Source organism: Oryzias latipes, chromosome 5, assembly GCF_053564925.1.
Source record: "Oryzias latipes strain Hd-rR chromosome 5, Olatipes_Hd-rR_3.1".
Taxonomy (NCBI): domain Eukaryota; kingdom Metazoa; phylum Chordata; class Actinopteri; order Beloniformes; family Adrianichthyidae; genus Oryzias; species Oryzias latipes.
Window position 1 is genome coordinate 15,547,821 of NC_136241.1, and position 11,553 is coordinate 15,559,373.

At 38.5% G+C, this 11,553-nt stretch overlaps 1 protein-coding gene across 1 annotated transcript; it reads left to right on the forward strand.

Moving 5' to 3' along the window:
- Positions 1–1,455: 1,455 nt before the first annotated feature.
- LOC111946275 (sterile alpha motif domain-containing protein 3-like) lies at positions 1,456–8,925 on the forward strand. Its single transcript, XM_023954943.2, has 5 exons — positions 1,456–1,594; positions 2,707–6,523; positions 6,676–6,834; positions 7,237–7,332; positions 8,147–8,925. Exons 2-5 carry the CDS (start codon positions 6,008–6,010, stop codon positions 8,465–8,467), a joined length of 1,092 nt encoding a protein of 363 aa, XP_023810711.1. The 5' UTR covers positions 1,456–1,594; positions 2,707–6,007; the 3' UTR covers positions 8,468–8,925.
- Positions 8,926–11,553: the final 2,628 nt, after the last annotated feature.

Here is an 11,553-nt window from a genome sequence, read left to right on the forward strand (position 1 = left end):
ATACAGATGTGTAAGTGTATAAGAGGAGTTTTTTTTACATTTTAGGTTCTTCAAATTAAGGTTTGCAACCCGGGCTAAGGCTAGGGTTTAATTAGATTGGTCCATTTTTACAAGCAGTATTAACAGTTAGAGGTTTAAAAAGGCTTAAAGTCCAGTAAACAACATTTCACATTTATTATTATATTTTACGCCTGTCTATCAAAAGACTTAAGAAACTATTCTTCTATTATTATTGCCTATGAAGCAAAACATTTATTAAAAAAGCATGTGAGCACATTTTTACAGCTCCAACTGTACTCCCTTTTCACTCAGACACTTCTGACATTTGTCTTATCGTCTTAAAAAATGTCTGAGTGGATTGCAGATGTCGTAAACATGTAAATTTCAGGAGACAGTTCTCCCAATAGAATGCCATGCCATTACAAGATAGGAAGTCTTACTTCTGTCACATAGAATCAGATCAGTGTATTTTAATGCTTAGAACTGAAAAAAGGTCATTCTTAGGTGATGCTCATTTCTTAAGAGGCCAGAGAACATAGTAATGATCTTAGCTTGGTTCCGCTGTTTTCTTCTTTTTGGTTCTGAACTCGCCACCCTCTTAATCTTTGGTACACATCGGCTGAAATGTCCCTCGCAAGCCTCATGTCACAAAGAATAAATTGCCTTTGCTATCAACGAGTCCAAACAACAGTGAAACATCATTATTTTGCTACAATTGATGACGTCTAAAGAAACACAAGTCAATAGTTTCTGAAGCAACGTCTCCAGCGCCTTGGAGGTTTGTTCACGAAGGCTCCTTCTCCCATTCTCATCTGTAATTTTGATCATGGCTGATGTATGACAAGCTTGAAAAATGTACTTTATACTAGGGTGGGTGTAGATTATAAATCAATGTCGGCCAAGTAAAATCCTAAAATTCTTCCAAAAAATAAATAATGAATTAGTAAAAATTTCAGTGTCATCTATATCAGTGGTCCCCAAACCCCGGGCCACAGACCGGTACCGGTCCGTGGGTCATTTGGTACCGGGCCGCACAGAAAAATTAAAATAACTTACATGACTTCCGTTTTATTTATTTCGGAATCTTAAAGATGTTTTATTTTGAAAAATTGTCCGATTCTCTGTTACATTAGTCTATGTTACTCTTGACGCAGGCCAATTCGCTCGTCTCGGTCACATGATAGGATACCGCTAAAATAAAACCCACACTGTAAATTGTAATAGCTTTCCTGACTCACATATACTTAGTTAACTTTACTCATTAATATAAAATACATACTTCTTACTAGGTTTTGTTGAGTTACAGTCAATTGCAGGTTGAAAATAACAATTTACTTAATTGTTTGAGTGCCGCTTACTTGAAACAAGCAAGTACCAACAAAGGATGCAATGACGTTATCACACCAGTGAGAGGCAGCAGTGCAATAAAGCGTACCTAATGTGCAGAAAAAAAACGAAGAAAAAGAAGCGGCACTGCAAGAGCATGCGTACTATCTCGGCGCCAATTCTCCAGATGTGGAAAGACGTTGACAGGCCACCTACGTTTTTATCCGGAGCTTCGTTACTTTTTTGAAAGAAAAAGAATAATAATAAGGTAAGTAATCAAGCATACAACATTTGAGTGAATGTTTTTTACTATTACTGTCTGTTGCTAATTGTTGCTGAGCTCCTTAATGTGTAACAGTTACCAAATAATTTTGATTTTATTCAGATCTTGAAGAAGATGGTTTGGGCTTTTTTTTAATTTTCATTTAAAAAAATACGCTACACCATGGCGCTGCACCACGGCGGGGCGGCCGTTCGTGCAGCGGTCGTGGTGCAGCGGTAGGGCGGCCATTGTAAGATTGCAGGTACGATTCCCGCCTTGCACGCCCATGTGTCGAAGTGTCATTGGGCAAGACACTGAACCCCACCTGGCCTCTGGTGGGAGGTTGGCGCCAGTTTTCGGCAGCGGAGCCGCCAACAGTGTGTGAATGTGTGTGTGCATGGGTGAATGGGACTGTGACTGAGCGCTTTGGGCCTTCGAAAGAGGGTAGAAAGCGCTATAATACGCCATTTACCATTTTACCTTTTTTTTTTTTTTTTTAACATATAAAACTATCAGGTACCACAACGGTTCCTGGATTGATTAAAAATTTGTTTTAATTGTTCCAAATACAATTATGGTTTTCTATTTTACCATTTTCCCTGATGCATTCCCATCTGTTGGCATTGGTTTATAAATGATTAACGTTACAAAGCTGTTGAAATGGCGACATTTACTGTTATATGTACCAGTTTATGCAGAGATGACGTTTGTGATTATTTTTGATATTTTTTGTGATTTAACATTAACATTATACTATTGTTTTAAATTCAGTAAATTAAGAATATAATACAAGCACTGTAAAATGTTTGATATACTGAGCCGTCTTCTAAAATAAGAAACATAGTAATGTTAAAAGTGAGTTAAACTAAGAAATGTTAATATCACATGAAAGTTTTCTTTTACGATATTTGTTTGTACTGGCACAACATTACTGAAAGTTATCAGAGGAAACCCTGTTTCAAAATGATCTGTACTGAAGTCACACATGCATATTTATAGAACTGTGTATTTAAAGGTATATTTTCTGTAATGCTTGCAAAATATGTACATATCAAGGAATGTGTCTTTAATTTTGTAAAGCAGAACCTGTTAATTAAATTTTGTTCTTTTTTTTTTAGAAGAAGTCCTTCTGGCAGCTGCCTCCTGATTGGTCTTCAACAAACAGGTCTTGATACACTGGTGAGGACTTTATATTTTGTTAATATTTTGTTGACTAAACCAACTTAAAATATTTGTCCACCTCACATAATCTCTTGCAGATGCAGTGGAACTGTAAGCACTGTGTTTTTTCTGCAAACAAAAGAGGACTTTTGTTAAAACATTATCGTCTAAAACATGGAGGCTTCACTCGACAACAGCCAATACCATGTCTTCATATGGATTGCTTATGCTCTTTCAAGTCTTTTAACGCACTCAAAGTGCACTTATCTTTTTGGCACTCTCAATCAGACAGACAAACAAGTGAACCCAAAGTTGCGTTTCACTGCCAGTTATGCGAGTATGTGCGTCCCTGCACTGAATCTGAGTTTTTCACTCATTTACGCAGTCATTTAAAACTTAAACAAAGTGTTTCATGCCCATATGAAGGCTGTCAGTTTGAGAGTAATATATATTCAACATTTAATGCTCACAAAAGCAGAGTACACAGTGGGAGTTCTACAACCCAATTTAAAGGTCCAATACTTTCAAACATTGAACAATTAGATCAACTGACTGAAGTGGCTGAAGAGGTGCCTTTACAGGATGACAATTGTGTAAATGAGTCTGTAGATGACATGCAGGACTTAGATATTCAGTTAGAACGTAACCTGGCTTCATTATTTTTGAAAATGCAAGCAATCCTGCATATATCTGAAAGCGCTGCACAAGAAGTAATCCAGCAGATTAATCAGATTCAAATGCTTTCAGAGCCATTACTACAAAATGCTGTCCAGAAAATTATCAGTCATCACTGTAGTGATGTGGATAATTCCATAGTAAGTGACATTGTTAGTGTAGTGTCACAAAGTAATGTCCTGCTGAAATTTACCAGTGCAGAAGGATCCCTGTCAACAGCTAGCAGAAGAGCATCTTATATGCTGCGAGAATTTCCAGTCGTCATGCCAGTTGAGTTTGCTCTTGATAAAGATCACTCATTTGTTTATGTCCCCATACTGAAAATGTTGAAGACATTGCTCAACAATAAGGACATTTTGGATAAGGTGCTGCACGCAGAGGGGATTTCACCCGAAGGATACCACTCATTCAGAGACGGCTCTCATTTCAAAGAAAATATTCTTTTGAATGTAGAAGAATGTAGGATTGCCCTTGGTCTATACATTGATGACTTTGAAGTTGCTAATCCAATTGGAACCTCCAAGAAAAAACACAAACTATGTGCCATATATTGGGTACTTGCAAATCTTGATTCCAAGTATCGGTCGGCTCTTCACTCCATCCAACTTGCACTTTTGTGCAAAGTTCACACTGTAAAAGAGCATAGCTATCATGAAGTTCTTCGTCCTCTCATTCAGGACATTGCAACTCTTGAGGAAAGTGGTGTGTATGTTGAACGATTAGCAGAAAGTGTTAAAGGCACTGTACTTTATGTGGCAGCGGACAACTTGGGGGCTCACTCTTTGGCAGGATTCCATGAGAGTTTTGCAGCAGATTATTTTTGTCGGTTTTGTATGTGTAAACAACATGACATTCAGGATAAGGAGGTCAGATCTGGTCTACTTCAGCCAAGGACAAGAGAGAACCATGAAAAACATGTGCACGAGGTTTCCCGTGACCATCTTATGGCAAAACATCATGGCGTAAAAAGAGGATGTCCACTATCTGAAAAATTGACACACTTTCACGTGGTGAACGGTTTCCCACCTGACATTCTTCATGATTTTTTGGAGGGTTTAGTACCAGTAGAATTGTCACTGTGCCTTAAGGATTTGATTGCCAAAAAATATATTTCTTTGGAGTCTTTGAATAGGGCTATTAGGCAGTTCCCTTACACATTTTCTGATAAAGCTGACAAACCACAGATCATTCCAAAAACTTCCTTCTCTAGGGGAACTACTGGGGGAAATGGTCATGAAAATTGGTCTCTGCTGAGGCTGCTTCCATTGATGATAGGCCATAACATCCCTGAAGGAGACCAATCATGGGAGATACTGATGCTTCTTAAAGATACACTGGAGTTGGTAATGTCAGCACACTTTACGGAAGAGTTAATACACATCTTGGACTGCAAAATCTCAGAACATCGTGAGTTAGTTCAGAAAACTTTTCCAAACTACAGACTTCGTCCCAAACATCATTTCATTGAACACTATCCTCAAATGATACAAATCTTTGGCCCTCTAGTAGATGTGTGGACAATGAGGTTTGAAGGGAAGCACAAATTTTTCAAGAAAGTTGTGCATGACACATGCAATTTCAAGAATGTAGCACATAGCTTAGCTGTAAGACACCAGAAAATGATGGCCTTCCATTTGGATTCCTCAACATTCTTCAAGCCTCTTTTGGAAATTGATAAAGTGAGATCAGTTATGGTCACATCTTTCCCTGAGAATGTTCAGAGCTCACTGCATCAGCAAAATGGCAAGCAATCTGCAGTGCTGGTTGCATCATCTGCATGTGTTCATGGTGTAAAATACTGTGCAGATATGATTGTCTCTGTTGGCAGTTGCTCAGGTCTTCCAGAGTTTAGACAAATAACACACATTGTGGTTATCAACACAGAAATTATGTTGGTCTGCAGGATTTTGAGCTCCTGGTACATTGAACATTTGCGTTCTTATGAATTGTGCTATGGTGGGGCAGGGTGTCTTACAGTGACCCATCTGTCTGAGCTTAATGATGTTTTCCCCTTATCTGCCTACCAAGTAAAAGGCAATGTGTATGTGACCCTGAAACGTTTCATTCTGTGCTGAATGAAAATGTATCAAATGGCCACTAAAGAGAATTTCTTTTTTTTCTTATATTTTTTAAGAACAATGGAAAGCTATAAAGTAAGACTCATCCTAACTGAACAGGACATAAGGAAGTTGTCACTGGATGCAAAACCCAAAAATGTTGAGGAGCTGAAGATAAAAATCAAAGAAAAATGTGATCTGCAGTATGATTTCAATGTGATGTATGAAGATTCAGACTTTGACAATGCCTTCTGCAACCTTGAAGACATAGGTGACCTACCAGCTTCAAGAGCTACAGTGAAGGTAATCCCATTGTTGGTTACCGCCTCAACCACCAGCATGTCTGATGACTCCTGTGTTTCCAACGATACAGTGATTATGCCCACAGACAGCTCATCTACAAGACACAATCCATGGCCAGAGATTTTTTAAATTTCCAGATTTTTCTGTCGATGTAGAATTCAGACTCAGACAGTCTAATCTTCAATATCTACGAGACCAGACGTACCTCAGTGTAACAAGAGACATGAAGCATAGCATTTTAGAAAAGCTTGCTGAAACTATTTACAAGTTTGATGCGTATCCGAATAATGAGCGTATTAATTCTGTGGCACTAGCACTCATTAACAAACATCCCTGCCTTAAGGAGCAAGGTTCACCGGATGGGTGCTCTAGCTGGAAGCACAGCTTAAAATTCAAAATGGGAAACTATCGGACTAAACTAAGAAAAGCAGGATGTGTGGAGGTTGGTGTAAACGGAGGCAAAACAGGTGGCCCGGGAATGGCAGCAAAAGGACTGAAAAGGCCAAAAAGGTCTGAGGTAAATTACTTACCAGAACACCCTGAGGGACAGAATGGAGACAGCCTAGAGGCTGTGAGACAGCTTCTGGTTGAAGAAATGAGGAAAGTGAACCCTAGTGGAACTTTCATTGCATCAAAGATGGACCTGACCTTCTCAATGCGAAGACATGAGATTGTGGATGCAGAAACTCCAGTGAAAACATTGATGGAGCGGTGGCCAGCACTTTTTACTGAGAGACAAGTAAGTACTTATTCATATTCCTTTTTTGACCATGAGAAACTGCATTCTGTTTAGGTTTGTCTTTAGAATTGACCTGTAGCCCTGACCAAACATTAACAAATGTCCACACTGTCTCAACCCTCAATTTTTTTCTTTTTTTGTTGCATGTGTAGGTGTTTGCAGAGTTTAACAGGATAGTCACCACAGATCTGCATTGTAACTTTTATGGTGCTGTGGATCGCTACACACCACGCTTTGTCACAATCTTCAAGTCCAAGAAAGGGACCGTTGGAGAGAAATTGGATGAGCTTATGCAGCAAATGAATACAGGGGTGAGTTTACTGCAGCCTTAATTTTGTTTATTATTCTGTGACAGAATTAGAGCCGGTTTAGCTCGTGCTGGTTTGCGGCGCCTTCCGTCCGTGAAACCAGGGTTCGACTCCGGGCTGCTCCCTCTTCCCTTCTCTACCTCTGCCGGTTCCAAGCCCGGTTTGAGAAGGTTGCGTCAGGAAGGGCATCCGGCGTAAAACATTGCCAAATCTACCATGCGACTCGTTCGCTGTGGCGACCCCTGATGGGAGAAGCCGAAAGTGGAAGAAGATTCTGTGACAGAATTAATATAAATAATGACAGAATTTAAATCTTTGGGTGAAGTAAGCTAATTTATTTTTATTGTAGCTGTAAAGTTTCATGATCTTGAACTTGATCTCTTTTTTTTTTTCATGTACTTCTAGAAAGAAGCAGATGTGACAGCAATGCGCACTCTTGTGCTCCGGGGCTTACCTATCCTGCTTGGTGATGATGCCAGTAACTTCTACAATACCTGCAATGTAAGTTCTCATTGTAAAAAAAATTTAAAAGGGTTACTTCTTCCAAAAAATAAAAATCGTCATCAATTGCACTTCTGGGCTCCGAGAGTTGTTTGACCAAAAAATTATACAGCATTTCTTTAAAAAAATAATAAAGGTACCCTTTTACTAACTTTTGACTGGTAGTTTATTTGCTGCACTTTTACTGAGACAACACTTAAGATTAATCTTGATTACATCCTATGAGTGAAGTAAAAAGACAAAGGCTTCAAAATGTGGCAATTCAGTGTAAGCTAGAAGGGTGATCAGAGAATATAAATCAGGAAAACTTTACCTTTATTTTCATAGCATTTATACAATATAAAAGTAAGTTCACAGTGCATTAACTAATGTTAACAAGATTTTAATAAAGTATTTGTGTGTAAATGTGTATTATATTTGTAAGGATATTAAACAATCAATGTCAATTAAGTAAAAAATAAAATATTGAAAAGTCCATGAAACAATTGATCTTATGTCTGGTAACAATTGTGACCAGTAGTAGAACACAGTGGGTCTTGGTCTATGGTGTTAAAGCATTTGCAAATTCACAAACCTCCAGCAATTAATTTAAGACTGTTAAATAGAAGGACAAAATAGCATTCATGCAGCATTGCAGCACAAATGATCAAATAAAATGATGAAAAAAGGACAAATTCTAGGAAAATGCAAGGTAATTATTATCAACTTTATAATAAACTTAAATAAATAACAAGATAGATAGATAGATATGATGTAAAACTGTGGATTTTCACGTTTCCCTGTTGTAATATTTGTACTGTTTGGTTTTATTCAGGCATGTGAGGTTGATGGCTGGCCACAAGTGTCCATTGGGGTGCTGACTGTTATTGATGAAGAAGAACCTCTCATTCCAAATAAACTGTACCTTGACCCAGTGTCTACTGCAGTCATTGTGGAGGGAGGTATAGTACTGGATAATCTGCAGAATCTGCCTCAGGCAATTTGCATCTTGTTTGGTCTGTCTTATGCTTTAAATTTGGAGTACCCAAAAGGCATGATCAACACTTTCAACTTCATTCAGAAAGTGATGCTTGGTTTGGGACAGAACAAACTGCCACCAAAACTACAATCTCTGAAAAATCTCCTGTTGAGCTGAGATGTAATCAAATGTGAAAGAGTGAAAATTGACATTTGATTTAAGAAAAAATGTTCTTTGATTAAAAAAAAAAGTTCTGACAGTGGAATAAGAGTAGTTGATAGAAGAAAAAAAAGGAAAACTAAGTCACTTGTTTAAAATTGTCAGCCCATTGGTTCTTGAGCAAGTTATGAGGCTGCCAGTGTAATCGATGTTTGTCAGAGACATTGCTTTTGGCACTCGTCAACTCGTTGGTTAAATCAAGTTTGGTCTCTGAAATGTTGTTGATTTAAAGTTGTTAAGATTCAAGGTATGGCCCATTTACTTAGATTTTATATACATTTATTTAGATTTTTGTACTGTAAAATATTTTTGTTTTAAACATTTTAAAAACCTGACTATTTGCATTAATTTTTACCCCAGTGCGTGTGTACCATCCTTGTGTCAGTTGTTAAGAAAAATAAATATATTTACCTTTGAATTGTATCATTGCCTTTAATTTATTTGTCCAGTTGCAAAATTTATATTTGAAAAATTGAGAAACTATTCTCTGTGATTTATAATAGATGATTGTTAGCACTTAAGTTATTTGAGTAACGCTTGCTTGGTTTTTTTAAGGCAATCGGTTTGCATGGTTTTAACAAGTAAACTGGATTGCCTTTGAAGTAAAGTAAACTCGGTAATTCCAAGTTGTCTGCAGAATACATCAACTTAGTACAACTTGCATAAATAAGTTAGGAATACTCACGAAGTGAATTTTACTTGAAATTATTTAGTTGTTTAAAATAGTAATTCTGAGTAGTCTATACTAAGACAAGTACATCTAAAGTAAATGATTAAGTAGACCATACAAATTTGTTTTAAGTTACTGGAACTCTCTTGTAAGTGTACAATACTAGACAGGCAATTGTAAGTTCTACATACTATTCCTATTTCACCTTACTTGGTTTTTTCAAGGCAATCGGTTTGCATGCTTTTTTTAAGTAAGGTTTACTTATTGGATTTTACAGTGCAGGAACTATCAAAATGAAAAAAAAAAAAAAGTTTTTGGAAAGTTTCTTTGCCAAGTGGAAAAGGCTGAGCTAGGAGACAGAAGAGGAGCCTTCGTCTTCCAAAAAAGAAAGCTACATTTAATAGACAGTATCAGGAGTCCTGCTTAAAATACGGATTTATCCCAACGGGAGATTCCCTCGAACCATTCAGCATTGTGGTGAGTTGGATTTTCCATGCACTTATTTTGAAGGAATGTTTAAATGTTATAATAATAGAGACCAAGGAGTGTTGCGGGCAGAGAGAACGTTGCTCATGTCATAATTCGTGTTTATTGTTATGTTTAGAAAATACCACAGTTTTCATGCAAGTCATGTTATTTTGTTGTACTGTAGTGTCGGTCACGTGCACGTTTGGTCTGCTGTCGGAGTTCCGCAGGCTGCAGGGGTTACTGTCGGAGCTGGCATCACAGGTAATTAAATCAATCCCCTTTGCCTGCTTTGGTCAAAGTAGGGTTGAGCATGGGTGTTTCTTTGTGCCTACAGGTCCTTTCATCTGGCAGTCATGTTGTTTCACCCTTAGTTATTTCTTCCTGTTGTGTTTACTTCTTTTTAACACCAGAGGATGATGACACCTGTGCGATGTACAATGTTTTACGTGTCAAAATAAAAGTGCAGAGTACATCTTATCACGTGTCTCTGCCTTTATTGCAGCGTTTCTGCAGCGTGTGTCCACCACAGATAACATACCGGTCTGTGAGAATTGTGCCAGACATCAAACTGGTCCGTGGTGCAATAAAGGTTGGGGACCGCTGATCTATATGATCACTCACTAATTGAGTGGTTAGCAGGAATACAAATGTGTTTTTCTCACTGATACCTAGACTATCATAATTTTTAACATGCGCTTGACTTAAAACACTGTCCAATACTGATAGATTTGTTTTATAAATATGAACACTGTAAAAATCAGTGAGAATTTAGCAATACATCCTTGTTCACATGCAGAAGCTGGCATTTTCTACCAAAAATGTCTCAAATGTTTGTGGACAAACATTGAAGGACAAGAAATCTCAACTGAGTCACTCATTTAATTGAGTAAATTTTTTTTTGTCTTTTCAATAGTTTAGTACAACGTAGTTTTAGGGCCAAGGTGAGAAAAAAATTATGGAGGATAATTTTGTTTGTTTTGTTCCTCACTAACAGGAAAAAAGGGCGAAATGTCGAGATTGAAGTTGAAATAGATTTAACCCGCTACACCAAAGTTGTCTGTTTATGGTAAATGGCGTATATTTATATAGCGCCTTTCTTCCTACAAGGACAAAGCGCTTTACAGTCACAGACCCATTCACCCAGTCACACACACATTCACACACTGGTGGCCACTCCGCTGCCAAACACAGGCACCCGCCAACCACCAGAGGCAAGGTGGGGTTCAGTGTCTTGCCCAAGGACACTTCGACTCATGGGCGTGCAAGGCGGGAATTGAACCTGCAATCTTACGATCATGGGTTGACCGCCCTACCGCTGCACCACGGCCACCCACACGTTTATCGGTGTCAGGAACTGGTGGTGGATGACCCAAAATGCAGGAGACCAGGGTAGGTGACAGGAAATAAAACATTTAATAAACAAACTGAAACATGACAAAACTATGGGGCAAAACAAAAAGGTGATACAACAGAGCAGATGACCTGACAAGGATGACCAGAAACCAAGACACTTAAATAGGCTGAGGGTGATTAACTGAACTGAAGACAGCTTTGGATCATGAACCTGAAAACTGGAGTGACTGACTAAATGAAAACCAAAAACATGACCAAGAACAAAACCACAGAATCCTTACAGTACCCCTCCCCAAAAGGGGCAGATGCCAGATGCCCAAACAAACAGAAGGGGACCTGGAGGAACAGGAAAAGAAAAACACAAGTCCAGAACACAGTTTGGGTTCCTGCAGCCTAGCAGAAGTGAGGGGGTGACATGGCAAACCCCTCCTCAGGAACAGGCGGAGCAGTCCCAATTACTCTCCCCAGGGACAGGAACCATGAAGGGGAGCAGCACTGGTGACCCTCTTCTGGACCAGGAGACATAGCCAAGGGGGAATGAATGGTCACCATC